General features: G+C 33.3%; 2 protein-coding genes across 3 annotated transcripts; both read left to right on the forward strand.

Moving 5' to 3' along the window:
* The first annotated feature begins 1,997 nt into the window (after positions 1-1,997).
* On the forward strand, positions 1,998-3,695 carry LOC25488169 (uncharacterized). The gene has a single exon (XM_013607836.3). The coding sequence runs from the start codon at positions 2,127-2,129 to the stop codon at positions 3,378-3,380; it is 1,254 nt and encodes a 417-aa protein (XP_013463290.1). The 5' UTR covers positions 1,998-2,126; the 3' UTR covers positions 3,381-3,695.
* A 6,189-nt stretch (positions 3,696-9,884) lies between these two features.
* LOC25488171 (uncharacterized) lies at positions 9,885-12,958 on the forward strand. 2 transcript variants are annotated; one of them, XR_005644092.1, is made up of 2 exons: positions 9,885-11,370; positions 12,558-12,958. XR_005644092.1 is itself a non-coding variant. In XM_039830446.1 (1 exon), exon 1 carries the CDS (start codon positions 10,067-10,069, stop codon positions 11,246-11,248), a length of 1,182 nt encoding a protein of 393 aa, XP_039686380.1. In that variant the 5' UTR covers positions 9,885-10,066; the 3' UTR covers positions 11,249-11,835. The 2 variants fall into 2 exon arrangements, 1 of the variants encoding a protein (XP_039686380.1); XM_039830446.1 differs by lacking the exon at positions 12,558-12,958 and having other exon boundaries at positions 9,885-11,835.
* Positions 12,959-21,972: the final 9,014 nt, after the last annotated feature.

Genomic DNA, 21,972 nt, shown 5'->3' on the forward strand with positions numbered 1-21,972 from the left:
ACCTTAGAAATTGCAGAAAATGCACAACAAAAACTGGTTCTTGGCTCTAACTTGCTCTTCTCCCTTTTCTCCCAACTTGACAGTTTTCACGTACAAAGCTTTCTAACTTCTATTTTTCTAACTTCCCACTTACTTAACTCCTTTCATTTCACTTAACTCCCCATAATTCTATTAAATATTAAATAACTCCCCAAATTCCAAAATAATTATTATTTCACACTTATTCTAATTATTATTAAAATAAACTATATAATAAAATAAACACACCACATAAATCACCAAAAATCATAAATCACATATAAGACTCTAATTAAATCAATATAATTAAATATATCGACTAGGGTGTTACATCAACCATTGAATTTTTTTATTATTATATCTAAGGTCAAAAAACACATTTCCCATGGTGGGAAAGGATTCACCTTTCCCATGTTAAACTCCACCTATAAATAATTGTACACTTGCATAAACATCCATCTTCCATATTCAATACCAAGACTATTGTGATATACTCCCTCCGTCCTAATTTATAAGCAAAAAACATTAATTCACACTTATTAAGAAAACTAACACTTAGTGATTTGAGGTATAATTTTTTGTGTTCTCCTTGGAATAAGTTTCATGGAAAGATGTAAAAATAATTCTCATTGGTTAAAAATTATGGAGAAAATAAAAAGGAGAACAAATTAAATGCAATTTGCATTTAATTTTACATTGGAAAAGATGATTTCTTTGAAAAAAACATAATAATAGCATAAAAGTTAGTCTTTTTTGCTTATATTTTGAGACAAAGAATATAAATTTTTTTTGCGTAAGCTATAAACACTCTTTGCCGAATCTTTAAGACTAACCTACCAGATCCTAGTGTCATTAATGAAGTTAACAAAACAATGTATCAACCCTTGTATGACTGTGGTAATGTTAGGTGAGGCTAGCACTACTCATATATAAATTGTCAAATTTTTATAGATATTTCATCCAGACTTAACTTGAGGCACATGATACAAGACGCTCTATACCATATTAGATAGCACTTGTGTATCATTAAGATACTAATGTTATATACAATTGGTCAGTTAAAATGTGTTACATGGCACATCCTTTAAAAAACTATATCAAATGAAGTACTTATAAAATAATATTGGTATGTAGCACACTCTACTTGATCAATGATATATAACATTGGTACCTTAGTGGTACACACGTGTTATCCATGTCTATAACCCCTTAACTAGTTTGCGCATACAACACTAGTGATAATTTGAGTAGTGTTTTAAAGGTTCTGGGACAACATGTATTTTAATATTGGATTTTGAATCGGTCTTTTGGAGCAAACCAGACCGCGTGTATTTTAATAATTTTTATTAACATGATATATTGTCCTTAAAAAAATGTTAAATATGTTTTTCCATCTTCACTTTTAGTCTCACGTTTAAAATAAACTCATATGTATAATTCATATTTTGAATAAAAATTTCCATAAATGATATATTGCATTATTAATCACATTAAGGATTCTGACGGGCCGATAACTTTTGCTTCGAGATCGAGAGTTGGTGTCTAGCTGCTTTTTTGTTTGACGAGCTACGGTGTTTCTCTGGTGGACTGGGGTTAGGGGTGCCCGTCTGGTTTGGTCCTGAAGTCTGATGGGGCGATCGATTCTGATTCGAGATTAGGAGTAAGTTTTTCGCTGCATGAGTTAACTCACGTAGGGGCATTTTCGGAAGTTTGGTTGTAAATGAGCAAAACGTGTTGGGAGAAGAGTAGAATTCAAGTTCTTAGGCAAATGAAGTTGAGTTGATATCAATACCAAATGATAGCACCAAACTGAACTAAGTCAATTCGACAAGCATCCAATTCAAAAAGATGTTTGCTTTTTTGACTTTCAAAAGTTTTCGAAAACACATGAAAATGATCAAAAAATCAACTGTAGTTAACTAAGGTCGGCTTTCTAGTTATAAGCTACCGCTCGAGAATTTTAGAGTGTTATTAGAAACTTTTCGAAGTTAGAAAAGCAATTTTCATTCGAAAAATCAGCGGCCCCAGCGCAGTCCTAACATCAACACTGTTCTGGTCACACACCATCTAGCGGGGTTGAATCGTCTTCTTCAACAAAACCCATTCCAATGTTCAAGCCGTTTCTCTTCCGCAATGCTTTTGGCCTATCAACAACACCACTCTACCAAATTTCTATCAGATTCTTCAACACTGCCCCTTCACAATCATTCACTGTTTCCTACCTCATCCACAAGTTTGGGTTCTCACATGAATTTGCACTCAAAGCTTCCAAACCGCTTTATTTCAAAACCTCACTAAAACCTGATTCAGTTCTTAACTTCTTCAAAAATTATGGTTTCAATGACTCAGACATACACAACATCATCAAAAGAGAACCATGGCTTCTTTCCTGCGATACCCACAAAACGATTCTACCAAAGTTTCAATTTTTACTCGCCAAAGGTGCTTCTCAATCTGACATTGTTCGTATGGTTGTAGTTAACCCTAAATTCGTGAAATCAAGCTTGAAGAATCATGAAATTATGTTTCACTTTTTTCTATCCAAAGGTGCTTCTTCCTCTGAGATTGTTTCATTGTTAACTTCAAACCCTATAATTTTGCATATTAGTTTGGAGAAACGAATAATCCCTCTTTTTGAATTGTTAAGTAAGTTCTTGAAAACCAACAAAGATATCATTATTTGCTTAATTCGGCATTCAACTGCATTTTCTATGAATTCCTATCACCTTATTATGGATAATGTCAATTTGATGTCTGATTTTGGAGTTTCTGATAATGTCATTGCTAGTTTGCTTCAGTCAAGGCCATCTATAGTTGGTTCAAAGGAATTGATTAAGTCATTGGAGGAAGTTAAGAGTTTAGGGTTTGATCCTTCAACAGCTTCTTTTGGGGTTGCTTTGGCAGCCAAGAAATGTATGAGAAAAAAACGTTGGGATGAGAAAGTTGATGCCTTTAAGAAATGGGGTTGGTCTGATGAAGCTGTTATTCAAGCATTTCGGTTGCAGCCTAATTTAATGTTGGTTTCAATTCATAAGATTGATTCGTTAATGAGTTTTTGGGTCAATCAATTGGGTTGGAATTCATTGGCACTTACCAAACTACCAAATGTGTTTTGTTTAAGTTTGGAGAAAAGGATTATTCCAAGGGCATTGGTTGTGCAATTTCTTTTGATGAAAGGTTTGCGAAAAAAGAATGCAAGCTTAGGTACACCATTTGCTTATTCTGAGAAAATGTTCTTGAGCAAGTTTGTTTTCAGCTTTAAGGAAGAGTCTGATTATCTATTAAAGCTATATGAGGAAAAAGGCAAACTTGCAAACACAAAGGAGAACAATGGCATGCTGTCCACCAAATGTGTAATTTAGTAATCTTCTTCTTTTGTGATTTAACCTTAACTTGTTCCTTCTTTGATTTTTAGTTGCTTATTATGTTTAGGACAAAATAGGGGTTAGTATTGTGACAGTATCTTGGAGGCCAAAAGAATAATGACTCCTCTAGTTTATTCTAGAAAGGGATATGTTAGACATATTCTACTTGTTAGTATTGAGCAGTGTTATTGCGTAGTTGTTGTAGTTATCTTATTGAGTATGCACCAACTTATATTCTGCAGGTTGAACATCTTAGGTTGTGAAACAATGTTTTTTTATTCAAGTAATGATTTTTGAGTTGTTTACTTCTCATGTTTCCAACTGCTTTTCATATTTTCCCACATTGTCTTCTTGCCTTGTAAAAAATTGATTTACTACATAGCAGGTCATGATTATATGCAGTCCTTTTTCTGTGCAGTCAACTACTATTGGATGTATCGAACATTCCAAAACATTTCTCCCAAAAATTAAAAACCAGGAATTCACGATTCAACTTTTTGGTACTATCGCGCAATGGTTCTACGTTGCACTAGTGTTGGATCCAAGATTATATGTTGATGGAAAAAGGGACTGCAATGGAAACCCAACCAACCACTAGCGTCGTGTGACAATGATTTATGACTTCGCCATAAGCTACGATCGTGAAAGTGGTAGCCCCATTGTTACACGACAAAGATATGCGACTTCAGAAAATGGAAAAAAGTACATCTCAGTGCCAAGGCTAAAATGACACACCATAACACTAAAAATCGATTGAATTCATTAGTCCAAATGATGGGGCGTTACGAGAGGCCAGCTCTATTGCATTTGAATATGATATTGACACCATTCTGCAACACCTGTTCCATTGTAATTTGTAAAATATCTACGTAGCAATTTTACAAAACAAGTCGAACACACAAATATGAATATGATTACTTTACAATTTATATTGAAGTGATCACATGGTAGTACGTAGAGCAACAACACATGGATGAAGAAACGGAAATAACTCTATTAAGTAATAGTAGTAAGATAGTTAATAGCAGAGCTTGTGGGGTTTATAGCAAGTTTGCAACAAGCTTGCTGGATTGAAGTCAAGTAGATGCCACCTTTGTATGGTATGGTGGTGTGTCTCAATAGTAAAGGCATGTTACCAACAACACTCACAAAGTTGGCAAGCGTTGATTCTCTCATATCTTTGAGGAAGGTGTTGGTCTTGGAAGTTATGAGGCTTCAATTACAATTGTCAACAGTTGAATTTGGTTAAAATTCTCGTTTCCTTTACTTCCTTGGATTTCTCATCCAATCCAACCACTTTGAATGGCCAATAACAAAGGAGCTTATGAGTCTCACAGCACTCCATGCTCTTAAGTCTTAACTTGTCACACAATGCTTTTCTCAGGTAGTATTTCTTCTTTAGGATATCTAAAACATCTTGAGTCATTGGACTGGTCTAATAACTACTTTCAGTTACGAACCTCTCTTGTACTCATTTGGTGGGAAAAATACCACCTGGAACACAAATTCAATCATTTCAAGAAGATTCACTTATAGGTAATAAAGAGTTGTGTGGACCTCCACTGACACAAAATTGTGTTGGTGAAGGAGGGAAAAGCTTGTAACAACAAGCATATGAAACACCTTATTTTCACGACAGGGGTTCAATTGATTAGAATTTCTTAAGTGTTGAGTTGGAATTCACTTGTAGATTTGGAGTTTTCTTCCTCGCTTTTATTTTCTTGAAGAGATAGAGGATTTTTCTTCCTCCCTCTTATTTTCTTGAAGAGATGGAGGATTTGGTACTTGAAGAATATCTATGATATGCTTTGTAAGATTGTTCCTCGGCTTTGTTTTGTGTATGAACATCTTGGAGGATAGATGTATAGAATTTCAAGTAGGAAGAAGTAATGATACTAGTTTGTGTACTGTACTACATTTGGATTTTTTGCATTTTCCTTATATTCCTTTGATTAGTGTGAAAACAAAAGACTAATCCCCTATGTCTTGAACCTAGTGCTAAACTCAACATGAGGAAATTAGATTTCTAAACTTTTAGGGCTAGGTAGTCCCTCTTTTATCTTGAGTGGTGTTCTCAACACACTCTCTACCACTTTCTTATCAATGACGATTCTAATGATTGAGTGTAATTCATGTAGGTTTCGTCGGTTTGAAAGAGAATTTCACTACATAGATAACATGTCCATTGATTTAGTGGGACCATGTAAATTTTATTCAATGATAGAGAGATGGTTAGGTGAAGAGTGTTAGAGAGGGAATAATGATATTCCATTCTTTTATAATTTATACTGTTATGCTAGTAGTTAGGTGTTTGTTTGATGAAATCACGGTGACACGTTGATTTTGTTAAAGTTCTAAATTGTAGATTTTGTCACATGCCAGAAGTGGAAGTGCAACACAACAATGAAAATATAGGTGAGTTTCTTCTTTATTTCAATTCAAATAATTATGAGAATCAATTATGAGTATGCAAGATGTTGTTTTTCAAACCATGAATTGTTGGAAGTGTATTAAACAATTATGTTCATTTTTCAGTAATGGTATAATTAAGAGATTATAAAAAAAAAAATGTGAAATGAAATATGATCAGAATTCAGGGCTTAATGCAGAAATGAAATGTAATTGCACTTTGTGAAATTAAGCTGTTGATTACTAATTATCTCTGTCATTGAATGTAAGCCTACAACTCTCCTCATTGCCATGAAGATAGTTGATGACAGAGGCTATGAACGTGTTGCATTTGAGAGCGATAACCAGCATGTAATTCACGTTGTGCTTAGTGGTTGCATTTACGAAAATGATTTAGGCACTATTGTTAGTAGTTGTAGGTCATACCTATCTAATCATACTAGCTTCATACAAACTTTTATTCGTAGACAAGCTAATAGAGTCACTCACAATTTTATTAGATCGTCTGTATTTCAATTTAGCTCGAGTATTTTATAATATCCTCCTAATTGTATTGACACTATTATTTTGAATGAAATGCTATGAATTTATTTTGCCCAAAATACATCTCGTTGTTTTTAGATTATATGTTTGTAACAAATTAGTCAAATATTTTCTTTTAACAAAATAGTCATTTAATTTTTCTTGTTGTAACAAAATTGGACATTCGAGACATAAAATATTTACATTGTTATCCATATAGTATTATTCAACTTCCTTGAAAAGTGTGTAAGGAAATTACTTTAGACATGTTCAAAATGTGTTTACGTTAGACATGATTATTTACACATTTTTTATTTGTGTTTCCGAATTTAAAATAGTAAAAAAAAAATGAAAATATCTATGTCATAAACATAGTAATTTTTAGATAAATAAATTTGGATCCATCAATTTAGTATTAATTGTTGAGATGAACATTTAAGTGAATATGATGAAAAGGCTTGAGCCGGAGCTAGTTGAAGCGCATCGTGCATCGTTTCACGAGATTCTATGCACAAGAGACGTGAAACTGGTGGCAAGAAGAAGGCATGGAGGAAGAAGAGAAAGTACGAGCTCGGTCGACAGCCAGCTAACACAAAACTATCAAGCAACAAGACAGTGAGGAGGATTCGTGTTAGAGGTGGAAATGTGAAGTAGAGAGCTCTGAGATTGGATACCATGAAATGTTTACTTCTCATGTTTCCAACTCCTTTTCATATTGTCTTGCCTTATAAAACAGGTCATGATTAGGGCCACAAGAGAGGGAGAAACCACATCTCCAACCAAAACCTTAAACCAATAGGAATACGGGTCATCTCTCTTATATATATAATATTTAGTCCATTCATAGTGGATGTGCGATCTTGAACCCAACATTTGGCTCACATCCTAATACAGGAACCTTTTCTCTAGTTAGGCTCACATCCTAAACTGTTCTTCCGGTTTTCATTAATAATACCTTCTCCCTTGTTTGGATAGGAATTATTCATATTACTCACAATCCAAATAAACTACTGGGGGCAACAAATATGTGGCTACATTTATGAAGCATACACAAAGCTATTCAGTAAAATATTCGTATATAATTAAAAGCTTTGGTTCATATTAGCATGTTATAGAACTTGAGTTTGGAAATTCTTGTACAGTTTTATGTATCAGTATAACATGACCAATAAACTTAATACAAGGATATCTCAAAAGATTATATTCTATTCTTCAAGAGGAATTCAAAGTCTTGTTATTCAATGCAAAGGAGTTATCCTGTGATGGATTTAATTAGAGATGCACAGAAGAAGTTTGAAGTATCGTGTTCTTGACATTACAAAGGAATGACGAAAACTCTCACAAAGATAGAGATAGGTCAAAGGAAGAATCGAAGTGTGGTAATTCAGAATTACATCACACATTTCATACTTTCTTTCCCGTGTCTTTCTCTCTCTTTTATGGCTCCAAACTCTAATTTCAGGAATTCTATGTCTAAAACCAGACGTGTGTTGAAGTTGGAAGTGTACAACCAAAAAGGATTAGTAACTAAGAATGGAAGTGTGTTCATGTTGTGATTGATAACCTTGAATGAAGTTCTGATACCTTTAATCGATTAAGTCTACTACTCTAATCAGTTAGACAGTAATAACTTATACATTTATTAGATTTTTTGTAATGGGTCGAAGACCAAATCAATCAAATAACAACTTTGATTATGAGGTTTTGTCATGGCCATCACATTGAGAAGGTCACCCTTCCATAATAGAAAAAGGTTATCTTGACAACTTTTTGTTTATTTTATTTTTTAAAATTAATGGTTTCTCTCTCATTGTTGTGTCAATAGCTATAATTGTCAATAGCTATAATTTGTGTATTTTTATAAGAGCTCTTATACATAAACCACCTTAGGTGGCATCCACCCTTTTACATCCACACACATTTGTGACACGTAGCAAAAACATTGAAAGAAGAGATGGAAAAGGGTGATGATATGATGTAAAATTACTAAAATACCCCTAACACATGGGGGTGTACATAAGAGGTGTATGTAAAATTACTAAAATACCCCTAAAAAAGATTGTCACATAGTTGTTGATTTTTAAATGGTTAAACAACATTACTCTCCACAATAAGATATGTTATGTGAACGGTGCCATTTAATTTGGGAAAGGAGAGTTTTTTCCCACCATGGGAAAGTTGATCATGTCCATTAGATTAAATGAGGAATATATTTTTATCATACTCTCTCAACACTAGATTATTATAAAAAATTCAGATTTTTATAAAATATGAAAAAAAAATTATTCCTGAATTTTATAAAAAAAGGTCATATTTATTTTTTCTACAAAATTCTGGAAAATATATAAAAGATTTTATAAAATTCAGGAATTAATTTTTTTATATATTTTTCAAAATTAAAATTCAGGAATAATTTTTTTTATATATTTTTCAAAATTAATTTTTTTATAACATTTAAATCTTGGAAGAGATTTTATAAAAATTCTGGAATTTTTTTTTTCTAATTTTAAAATCTGAATTTTTTATATATTTTTCAAAAAATATTTTTTCAGATTTTTATAAATTAAAATATTTTCCAGAATTTTGTAGGAAAAAATTAAAAAAAAAAATCTGACCTTTTTTAAAAATTTCGTAAAAAAATAAATTTTTTCAATTTTGAAAATGATTTTATAAAAATTCTGAATATTTTTTTCTTCATATTTTATAAAAAATATGAATTTTTTAATTGTGACACTTTATAGTTAGGGGACCAAAATGAAATCCAAAAATATGTTAAGGGACCAAAGCATGTATTAAGCCAAAAACAATCTAGTGGTTGAGAGAGTATGATAGGAATATGTTTCTCATTTAATCTAATGGATATGATCAACTTTCTTATGGTGGGAAAGAACTCTCCTTTCCCAAATTAAATGGCACCTATGTGAACATGCAAAACCTTCAAGTCTTTGCTTAACCTTTGTTTGATTTGAGAGAGATAGAAGAGAGAAAAATAAATTGTGAATCTCATTGCTCTATGCTTTCTCTCCTATGGTGAGAAGAAAGAAGGAAGAAGTAGCAAAAAGTTTATTATGCCATTAGTTTTTTAAAATGTGAGTTGTTTGTTTTTGTCTTTAATTCAAGGATACTTTTGTCTTTTAAAAATAATATCTACTTCTCTTTGATTTTTCTCTTATATCAAACAATACATTAAATATATTCTCCCTCTCTCTTACCTCTTTCTCTTTGATTTTTCTCGTCCCACACCCTCTCTCTCTTACCTACTTCTCCCTTCCTAACTTCTCTTACAAACTAAATATACCATCATTATCGGTATGATGAATATGGCTGATGAAATTTGAAGGGTAAGAAGGGAGTGTGAGACTAAAGATAAAAATGTGAGATGGAAAAGAATGAAGGTGGAAAGAGGAAAAAGAAAAATTGAATGGAGTGATAAGATTTTTCCCATATTAAGGATCACGTTAACTTGTGTCCTAATGGCATAACGCAGAAGTTAAGAAATAAAAAAGGAAATGAAAAATAAATTTTAAATTAAAAAAATAAACTTTTTGGTTTTGACAAACTTGTTTAGAAGAGAGATTGAGATAAAGTGATCCAAGTAAGAGGACTTGTACATTCTCAGTTCAATTGGAATCCTTCTCCCTCCCTACATCTCTGTGTTCAGTGGTATCCACACGAACCCATTTGAGTTGAATCATCTTCTTTCACAAAAACCCTACATTTCAATACAAACTCATCGGTTGCATCTTGATTCAATGTTCAAAACATTTCTCAACCGCAATGCTTTCGCCATATCAAAAACCTCAACAGCACTCCAATATTCTCTCAGATTCCTCACCACTGCCATCACTTCCGATTCAAATTCATTCGCTGTATCCTACCTCATCCACAAATTCGGTTTCACACCTGAATCCGCACTCAAAGCTTCCAAACAGCTTTATTTCAAAACATCACAAAAACCTGATTCAGTTATCAACTTCTTCAAAAATCACGGTTTCAATGACTCAGATATACAAAACATCATCAAAAGAGAACCATGGCTTCTTTCCTGCGATACCCACAAAAGAATTCTCCCAAAGTTTCAATTTTTACTCTCCAAAGGTGCTTCTACCTCTGACATTCTTCGTATTGTTGTAGGTAACCCTAGATTCATGAAATCAAGTTTGAAGAATCGTGTTATCCCTAATTATAATTTGATTACTCAATTCCTTAAATCTAATCAAAAAGCTATGTCTTCTGTAATTTTATGTCCTTCTTTGATTTGTTGTAATTATATGATTTCTAATATCAATTTGATGATTGATAATGGTGTTTGCAATACCAGCATTTATAGAATTCTCAGTACTAGACCTAATGCTATCTTTCGTGTTCCTAGAAAGGTAGGCGAGACTATGAATGAATTGAAAAATATGGGATTTGATCCTACTAGATATAACTTTGGTGATGCATTGCTTGCTAGATTATGTTTAAGCAAATCCACGTGGAATGATAGAATTGATACATTTAAGAAATGGGGTTGGTCGGAGGAAACTGTTATGGAAGCTATTAGGAAGCAGCCCAAATGTATGTTGGTATCCGACGAAAAAATCAATAGGGTGCTGAGTTTTTGGGTTAATGAGTTAGGTTGGGATTCTTCTTACCTTGCTAAGGGACCAGGGATGTTTTGTTATTGTTTGGAGAAAAGGATCATTCCAAGAGCTATGGTTGTCTTTTATCTTCTAACCAAGGGTTTGAGAAGCGAGTTTGCTAGCTTGACAGGTCCATTTTATGCGTCTGAGAAATTTTTTATGGAAAGGTATGTGTTATTTTATGAAGAGGATGCTTCTCATCTGTTGAAGTTATATCATCAAATGATGAAGATGGCAGATAAGAAGGTACAGCAAAATCATAAGTCATGGCAAATCCCGTTTGTAAAACGTTTGATTGTAGAAAAGTAGTTCACTTTGCTGGTTCTGGAACTAACTGATTTATCGGAGTGCTTTCTGCTGGCACCTCTTGTCACAAGGAATTTCAGATTGATCAATTTCGACATCTGAAGACTTGTTTTACACCACGTCAGGTACTCCCTGGACCGGGAACATTTTTGTATGAATAGATATTGATTCTTCTCCATTATTTCTGAGTACTTCATATTGAAATTATAGGAAAGTTTTAGTGCTTGAACTATTGTTTAATAAATTGTGGCTCAGTGGCTGGCAATGGCATTTTAATTCAACGCCTACTGATTTATGTGTTGCATTACTGTTAGTTACAGAATCGACGGTTTACTTTTTTTTAGTTTTACAGTTTCTTCTAATAAAATGCTTTAGTGAGAAGTTTTTGAACTGGCAATTAGTTGACTGTGAATTGGTGTTCATAAAGAAGCTTCTCCTTGCTCCTACTATGTTTGAATTAACGGAAAGGTATAGGGTAGGGGGAGTGGATGAAATGGCATTAGTGGTCGTTATTTGGTAGTGGAAAGGAACCTAATCTATTCCATCTAAAACTTCTAGTATTTTACTTTTACCCAATTTTGGGGGTATGAGATGAGATAACTTTTTGCTTATTGATCTGCTTATCATTTTATTCACTTTTCATACAATGGAATTGAGTTTCTCATTTCCATCATAAAGTATCCAAACAATACCATGATAATATTTATTCAATTTTTATACAGTTTACCTATTGTTATATATTATCCACAAATAGCATAAAAGGTAATTAACTTTATCGTTGAAAATAATAGGAAAAAATGGTGTCATTCTATGCCTTAAAATGATCTATTTGATAATATGTCGCCAATGGTTTTATTTGGGAGTATATGACAAAGGGAGAATAAGAGATGCTTGCATTTATGTAAAAAAAGAACAGATGCTTGCTTTATTTTCCTATGGCCTAAATGTTTTTTAAACTGTATAAACAAGACCGAGTGACTTTATTCTGTATGGTGTGTGTTTAAAGTAGATATTTGACTTCAGTTTATTTAGAGTCTTGCATAATTTTGTGATTCTAGTGTATCTATGCACACTGCAATGACAAGTATACCTGACATTGTGTATTGCATTACTTAGGGTGTACCGTCAATTTGGTCTCAATTTTATATTTGTTATGGTCAAGTAATAAATGCAGTAATGAGATATGTTAGAACTCTTTTTCTGTCGAAGGCTCTTTTTTTATACTGTATTTGGAAAAGGGTCATTATGAGTGCCTCAGGTTTGAAGCTTGTTATTATCTTCTCTAAAAAAGGTTTGATGAAACTCATTGCAGACCTTATTACATCATGTGTCCTAGAGGTGTTTTTCCTTGAAAAGTTCTTTGTGATGTTTTAAGCTGGAAACTTCTCAACCATTAAAGTTTTCTCATTGCAAAAGTGGCATTGCTTTGACCAGAATCATGTTTGGAGTCTCTAGGAATCTTAAAACAAACGAGCTATTGCATCCATAGATTTCTTGAGAAAATGTTATTCAACTTGCCCTTCACTATTGAGGGATTACAATTGTGTAACTTGGGAGTGCTGATTGCTGGATCTTTTCATCCACCTATATTCTGTATTGAATCTGTGAAACAACCACCTTGTCATAGATAATGGTTCATTCCATTTTTGTTAAAAAATTAAATACTAGACGATGGAGTTTGCTTTTGGTTTTGCAGTGACAAAATTTTATTGATTTTGTCAAAATTGAATAGTAAATTTGAGTGTAATAAAATTCATATTTGAAGTAAAACAAACTACAAATCATAGCTTCCGGTTAGAATAAATCCTAGAGAAAAAAAATCCATCATCATACTTGGAAACGTTTAAACATGTCAAAATTAATTTTACACCTTTAAAAACAATTTTGACCTTTAAAATATTGGAACCAAACATACGCGAAGGGTGTTTATGAATGATTTTTTCCCTAAACCACGGTAGATAGGGCATTGGGTTCCTAGGTGGATGCTTAGGGCTATCCCCGTAGCTTTAGGTCTTTTGGACTCCACTATAAAACAAATATCCAAATAACAAACAAAATATTTGGTATTTTTCGCAAGGTTTAACTACTGATCAAATCAACAGCTCCATGAGTAGAACTCTAGTTCTTTTCTTAGGAGATAACCGTGCTGCCGATGTTTGCGATATGATGGTGGTAGATCATTACGAGTGACTTTGGTCGTCGGTATTATTAGTGTCTTTTTTTTTTGTTTGTAAAATGTGTATGTCTATTTATCTATTGTAAAATAATTGTTTTAATGACACGTGATTATCATATCTTTGTTTTGTTCTATCATGTTTCGACAAAATAGAACAAAACAATTTAATGACATATGGTTATTGTAAAAAGTATCTTTGTTTCGATGATATATAATTATTATATTGTGATTATTAATCCGAAGAAGAAGAAAAAAAACAAGGAACACTTTTTATTTTTTGAGGTTATTGGATTATAAAAATATGAAATGGTGAAAAACTCATTTTTCTATCCTATAACAAAGGAAAAACTCAATTTGTATGATAAAATTCGGAAATCACATGGACATTTTCGTAAGAAAAAATAGGGCGCGGGAGAAATGAGTAGGATGGGAAAAGTAATAGTAAAAAAAATTAAACGGGCCTTTGTTAATTGGCATGGAGGCCCATATCTTTTAGCTTGTGTGCTGTCAAGGGTCAACACAAAACCCTAGCCGCTAACCTTATTCCCTATATAAACACCAGACTCAGCATCTCAAAAACTCACTCATATTGTACTGCATCTTTCTTTTTCTTTTTATATTTTGTGTTCTTTTTAATTTTCTAATTTTCTAATTTTCATTGATCTAGCTTAGTATCAATCGCAAAAGATTATAGATCTAGTATAAAACGCAAGTCAGCTTCTTGATTGAACTTTGTGAAAACTACGGTTCAAATCAATTATATTTATATACTTGCGAATATCAATTTATTTGCAGGCTCACTCGTCTGATTTTGATTTTTTCATGATATTTCAGACCCTTTAGTACTGCAACATCTTTTCTATTTTTTTTAATGTTTTTAAGCAAACGCACTCTGTCCCTTAACCGTGTTATGTTTATCATAACACGAATGTTTTGAGGCAATTTCTTCGTTTGCGACACTAAATTAGGTCTTGTTCCCTCAGATTAGCTCGCACGTTTTTTTTATTGCGTGGGGCTCGTTGCTGGACTGCATCTACAGATTTACAATTCTGTATATTTTATGATATTTATTTTTAGTACTTAATTTGATTTATATATTTTATCATATAAACTATTTTGGTTTCAATTTATATCTTTTCATTTTTTTATATAATGACAAATTAGTATAATTGATTATTTGTTGAGAGGTATATCCATTGATCTCATTAAAATTTCGATTTATTCTCAACAAGTTTTGAATATAATTTGATAAGGATGTATTGAATGATTTCCTTGTGGATTCTCATTTTAAGTAGCAATATATAAACTGGGCCGTAGGATTTTATTGGATTTTTAGGAGTCAATAAAGATTCAACCCCAACAATTTCCAAATTTTGAACCGCAATTTCTATTTATAAACATGAGTTTTAAAAATTGAAGAGGAATATATTAACAGTAACATTATCCGAGGTTCCCTTCAATCATAAACCCAGAAAAGTAAAAAGCATAAATTAATATGAGAAATGAAACTGATTTAGAGTTGAAGAAATCACTTGTCTGACGTACTCTTCAATTATAATCCAGAAAGTTAATATAATATTACAAATTAATAGCGTTAAACTTAATTATAAAGGTAAAGTATATTGAAATATTGTCTAATTCTTTTTTTTTTTTTTTAATTTTTACAATGGAGGTTTATAAGTGTGATGATGAAGATGGAAAAGAGGAAAAAAGGTGAAAGCAAAAAATATTGCTCATGAGTTAGATACATTACAAGGATGGATAAAATATTAAGTTTTTGGTGTGACTAAATGTTTAAAAAAACATTTCTCAATAATTTTAAAAATTAAGTTCTATTTCACCCAAAATTACAGTAACCCCTAACAATCGATAGTTGGAACAGAATGAGTTAATCATCAACTTCCTCTAATATTATCCGTCCCTGCTAAAATAACATTGACACCCCTTCTAATTTTAAAATATACACTAACCTACCTTAAGTTTTCACAGTTTTAAATTTTTACGTTGAAGAAAAAAAAGTTTTCGATTAACTATTTGGATTGCTTTGAAAGTTGGTGAAGAAATATGGAAAAAAAAAATCAAGGATTAGTATTTTCGTAAAAGAAAGTCCATGTTAGAAATATGAAATTCCTTTGTTTAGACAACTTTGTATTTTTCATATCTTTAAAACAGTTATATAAACTTAAGGTAGGTTAGACATCCAAAATAGTTATATAAACCATCTCGGAGAGAATCCTACTTTGCCCCTAAAATGAAAACTCATTATGTCCTATCCTACAAATAAAGAGAACATTCTAGTACTTATCCCTAATTGACATCTTATTAGTTAATCATAATGGGCCTCTTAATAATAATCTATTTAAATCTAGTTAACTGCAAACTAATTACTTAAAACATCTTCTCATGATGTATCTTAACACTGCCACCTCATTTTCTTCAGTTTCTTCTTCCATAGTCTCACCCTCTTCAGTCACCACCACTTTGAGTTGTCTATCTGGGCATTGTTGACTAAGGTGAAAGGAGCCTCCACATTTCAAATATAACCCTTTATGTCGCCACTCAGCTACTTCTTGGGAAGAGAGATATTGAACTCTTTCGTCATGCTTACCTTGCTCTCCCTTGTCATTTGCTATGGTTGTTTTTGAAGGTGAGAAAAACACAAGAAGCAGATAGAGTTCTAGAGAGAGAGAGAGAAGCAATTTATACAGGTTCCTTCCACAAGTCAGTTCTGTCCCCCTTGCACTTATAAGGAGAGTTCACTATGTAATATCTGATTACAAATGCTCACTACTAAACTAGACTTCAAATTGTTCAACCACAACTGCAAGATACTTCCTATGCTCCTGAATACAATCAAGAGACTTCTATTGCTCATGTACAAATGCAAAAGACTTCTGAATTCAAACAGAATTACAAAGAAAATTGTTTGAAGTTGAACACTTGATATACAATCAGTGGTGTTCACAATACAAATCAAATACAGACTCTAAAGACTCTAGAATTTCTAAGATATAAGTTTTGTTAAGAAATTCTAAGTGAACTTTGAAGTGGAGAACAATTTCAACAGAGTTTTGGCTTAGCTGATGCGTAATATTGTTCTTATGAAAATGACAGCACATTCAAAATAGAGTCGTTTGAAGCTTTTGATCAATCACCAATGATCATTTGCCTGATATGGTTATTGTCCTATGAAGGATCAATTTATTCAAATGCGTTCACAATGTGAATAAACATTATTGCAGGCAGAACTGTTTTTCTTGTCTTGTAGCAGAGACAAAATCAGAGAAGTGGAGATAGTGGTTGTACACTTCGTACAAACGTACTATGTCAACGCTCTTTGAAGAATAAGCATCCAATGCCTTTCAAAATAGTCGTTGCCATATTTTTCCAGTCTTCTGCAATTTTAGGCGAGTTTTAATCCTTGAAACAGCTTCTAGTGATTCACAGCTTCTGATGACGTCATCACTTCAGGAGCACTTTGTCTTTAGGAGCACTTCAGATTTCAGGAGCAATTTTCTTGAGACACTTTAAGCTTCCCTTTTTGTTGATGTACTTGCTCTTTATTTGTTCTCCCAAAACCAATTTAAGATGTCAAATTTTTGTCTATAGTCCTGGACACTTGAACAAATATTAGCGTATCCAATTGACAATTTTTAATATTTTGTTATCATCAAAACTCTTAAGGATTATTATTGCTAAACATATTTTGTTCCAACATTTTTAACATCAGAAGGCACTCCTCGTGCTCATGGTGATCCTTATCACTTCGAACATAGGCTGAATCATTGTTAAATGAGCATCCTTTGTAATAAGAACCTCTCGATTTGTGGAAACCCCCACACTTATGTCCGCTCTCGCCATAATTTGGTTTCTTTGAGATTCTATAGCTTGCCTACCCATCAATTTCCCGCTCTACCTCCTTTGCCATATTCACCAGGTGATGTTGTGAGGCCGGACCTAATGTGATAAGGTATTGGACACATCCTCGAATTCCTTCTTTCAGCCTATGGATAATGTACCCGACAAATTGTTCATCGGACAAACATGGCACTCGGGAAATAAGGCACTCAAAGTTTTCAATAAAATCCTCCACTTGACCCTCTTGTTGAAGAGATGTTAGTTGTTCAAACACATTTCCCTCACATTGACCCTCTAGACTAGTAACTTGAACCCGAAAGTATCCATCAGTTGGATCCTCACCAAAAAACATTGCAAATTGTTTTAAGTATCACTTAGACAACTTGGTCCTAAGAGATTATTGTTTTAAAATGATCGGATAATAAAGAAGATTCCTTAACAAAAAGTTTGCAGATTTATAGGTTTCCTATTAGAATATCATTTTACAGAGAGATTTATTTTTTATTTTTGGACTTACAAAGAGATGCTTTTGATTAGTTGCTTCCACCAAATCTTAGGTACCCTCCAAGCGTTAAAATGGGGACAGAAACAATTATAGCATGCATGTAACTATGCAGATGGACATTAATAAATAATAATGAAAACCTTAAACCTCATCGACAATTCTTGGTGGGATTGTAACCGTATGTTTTTATCTTTTGATTTTAAGAACAATGTAACTAGGTTGTTTAGTAGTTGGGTTTGTGATTTTGCCCTTTTTCCACCCCATGAAGAGTTTCATTCCGTTGTGTTTGGATGTGCTACCACAATGATATGAAAGAATGATATTGTCATACCCCAAATTTTGACCACTTTTCTCTATTCTTACCCATTTTATTCGTATTTTTAAAGTCGGGAATTTTCGTCGTTTCAGACGAAATTTTGGCAAGGAGGTTACTTTGAAGTACCTCATTTTTGATTCCGAGTCGGACCCTCTTTTCTCTTTTTATTTTCTTTCCATCTTTTATTAATTTTAATTTTAAGATTAGTTACTTTTTTTATATTTAATAATTTTTATTTTCCATCTTTTAATTTTATTTTTCTTTACATGATTTAGTTTAATTTGTTTTATTTTATTTCGTATTAGATTTATTTTATTTTTATTTTATTTCTTTTTAATTAATTAGTGTAAAAAAAAAAAACAAAGTGTCAATAGGTCCAAAATAAAATGTACAAAGTCTAAAAAAAATTTCAAGTCAAGTGTCAACTTTAACATTCCTTTTCCAAAATTCACCATAATTGTCCATCATTTCCATTAAACCATTTTTCCTTTTTTCATCAACCTCCTCACCTATAAATAGAGCCCTCATACCACACAATTACACACACCAAAAAGTTCTCTTGAGTTGTCAAAGAACTTTTCTCTCTTCTCCCTATTTAGCTTGTGTTAACGAGCTATTCTTTTCTTCTCCCTTTTTTTCTGTCCCTTCGGAATAAGTCCCTTCGGAATAAGTCCCTTCGGAAAAGTCCCTTCGGAATTTTATCCTTTCGGTAGTCCATTTCTTTTATTTTCTTGCATTTTTATTTCTTTTTTAGCATTTTTACATTTGATTTTATTTCTATTTAGCACTTTAATTATTTTATTTATTTTCCATCAATTAGAATGTATTTAGGTCCAATGTAAATATAAATGAGAAAAGTATGTGGGTGTGTGTGTCCTTTTATTTCCTTACCGCCTTAGATATATCCAAAAAATGCAAAAAAATTAGATTAGGGGTTTTGTGGTGATCCAACGTCACTACAAAAATCCACGCGCTTTTATTTTTATTGCTCCGTTAGTTTAATTTTCATTTATTATTCAAAAACAACAAAAACATGCAAAACTCCAAAAATATTTTCTTAATAAACCTTGGTTTGTAACCCAAGTGTCTTTCCTTTTTATTTTCTTAATCAAATGCTTAATTGAATTAATATTCATATTAGACTTGATTTTCTTGTAATTAAAATGTGAACAACCTCACCTTATTTTTTTCTCTCATGCCTTGAGGCCTCTTTCTTTTCTTAAAACCCATTTTCAAAAATCTTAAAATCAACCTAACCCACCAAAGAAATTTTTGAGGTGAACTACATTGGTTTTGATCCCTTTTCTTTAAGGGTATGTAGGCATAGAATTTTTATCCTTCCAAATCAAATAAAAATAACCAAAAACATACTTCTTCTTCCTCCATTCTTTCACTTAGATTTTTAGGTAATAATTTTCAAATAAGCAAATCAATTTAGCACAAGATAAATTAGGTAAGAGGTTCCTGCGGAATACCGTAGATGCTTAGGGTGCTAGCACCTTCCCTTCGCATAACCAACCCCCGAATCCAAAGTCTCGATAAGGGTTTTTACTCATTTTTTCCCTTCCCACGAATAAAAATCGAGAGTTCAAAGATTGACGATTCAAATCAATTAATGGTTTGATATCCGAAAATCACGAGCACAGAAATGGCGACTTCACTGGGGATATTTATCCTTCCAAATCAAATAAAAATAACCAAAAACATACTTCTTCTTCCTCCATTCTTTCACTTAGATTTTTAGGTAATAATTTTCAAATAAGCAAATCAATTTAGCACAAGATAAATTAGGTAAGAGGTTCCTGCGGAATACCGTAGATGCTTAGGGTGCTAGCACCTTCCCTTCGCATAACCAACCCCCGAATCCAAAGTCTCGATAAGGGTTTTTACTCATTTTTTCCCTTCCCACGAATAAAAATCGAGAGTTCAAAGATTGACGATTCAAATCAATTAATGGTTTGATATCCGAAAATCACGAGCACAGAAATGGCGACTTCACTGGGGATTTAGATTCTATGCGGGTTAAACCCACCTTACTTTATTTATGTTGTGTTGTACTATTTGTTTATGCTTTGTAAATATTTGCTTACATACCTTGTTACGTGAGTGGTGAGATAAGTCCTACACCCGGGCTTGAGTGAACTTAAGATAGGACGGTGGTATGATCATAGTTCCATGCCAAGAGTACTCTTCGGTATTGGCACATGTGATAACCCCACTCAACGGAGGGATCTTGGAAGTATATGTTGTCAACGTGAGTACTCGTGTTTGGCATGCTATTTTCAAGTGACCTTTGAAGTTGAGGACCTTTAGTCACCTTTAACCCATCTTGGCCTTTTACGACGTAGTGCGGTGGCTAATCGAGAGTACTCTTGAATTAGTTGATACACGATACTACACTCAAACGAGACTTTCCGATGAATATAATTGGAATGGGAGTACTCCCGTCACCCGATAAATATTCGGAGGTGGTCGAGGACTTTGAGAACTTGGTAGAACCCATGATACAGGTACAATTTGAAACCATGGTCCTTACCAAATGGCGTTGTTGCCCTTGACTCCAACATTGTGGACTTAACCTCATCATGTATTCTATGTACTTTAGCATAACCATGCATACATGCATTCATTCATAAACAACTTTTTCCATCAAAAATTGAAGGACTAAGACAAGTTTTTGCAAACATCAAGGGTATGGACCTTGTAAGAATGAACCCCAAGAGATACAACTTCAAAAAAATCTTAACTAAGCTTTACCTTTTGTTAAGAACTTTTTCCTTGGTTTCGTTCTTACCTTTTGAAAAAGGAACCATTTCCAACGTCTTTACAATGTTCAAAATGAAACCATGTTCCTCTACAACGTTTACAATTCACTTTGATAAGTCCTTCAAAAAAAAATATAAAAAATAAATAAAAAAAAAATTGCATAAGCATATCATGCATCATTTTGCATTCATAGTTTCTAGTACGTGTCTCATATTTTGTTTCTACCAGCAAAAGGTCAATCCATCAGTAAAGTCGTCCAATGTCTTCATCCAAGTTCGGCTCGCATATGCAGACACTCGTGCAAACAGGAAAAATGGATCGACTTGAGCAAGAGGTCCACGAGCTTCATGGAGAGGTAACAACACTTCGGGCTGAGGTAGTGAAGTTGACTAGCCTAGTATCTTCATTGATGGCCACAAAGGACCCACCGCTTGTTCAGCAACGGCCTCAGCCACTATGTCAGCCAATATGCATGGAACGACCTCGACAACAGGGTTCTCAACCGCTTATTCCTCAAAATCAGGTTCGAAAAACATCGCAGTGTGACCCAATTCCTGTGAAATATGCGGATTTGCTTCCCATTTTGCTTAGGAAGAACCTTGTTCAAACCTTGCCACTTCCTCGGGTGCCGAATCCGCTGCCACCTTGGTACTGCCCTGACCTCAACTATGCATCCCATCAAGGGGCACTAGGTCATGACACTGAGCAGTGATATCCTTTGAAAGAAGAAGTTCATAAGTTGATTGAAAATAACGCCTAGTCCCTCGAAGACCCAAATATAAAAGTGCTACTTCAACAACAACATCTGGCCACTCACTATGTTGCCGTTGTTAGGCCCATTACCAATATTGTTCAAGATCTGGGTTATAAACCCCAGTTTCGACCAAGTCAACAACAGTATATGGCTTCTCACTCTGTTGCCGTTGTTATGCCCATCATGAATGTTGTCCGAAATCCGGGATATCAGCCCCAGTTTTAGCAATATCAACAACAGCCTCGACAACAAGCTTCGGGACAACCACAGTTTGATTTGATTCCCATGAAATATGGAGTGTTGCTCCCCGATTTTCTTAGGAGGAAGCTTGTCCAGACCATACCACCTCCTT

This window comes from Medicago truncatula, chromosome 2 (genome assembly GCF_003473485.1).
Source record: "Medicago truncatula cultivar Jemalong A17 chromosome 2, MtrunA17r5.0-ANR, whole genome shotgun sequence".
NCBI classification, from domain to species: Eukaryota; Viridiplantae; Streptophyta; class Magnoliopsida; order Fabales; family Fabaceae; genus Medicago; species Medicago truncatula.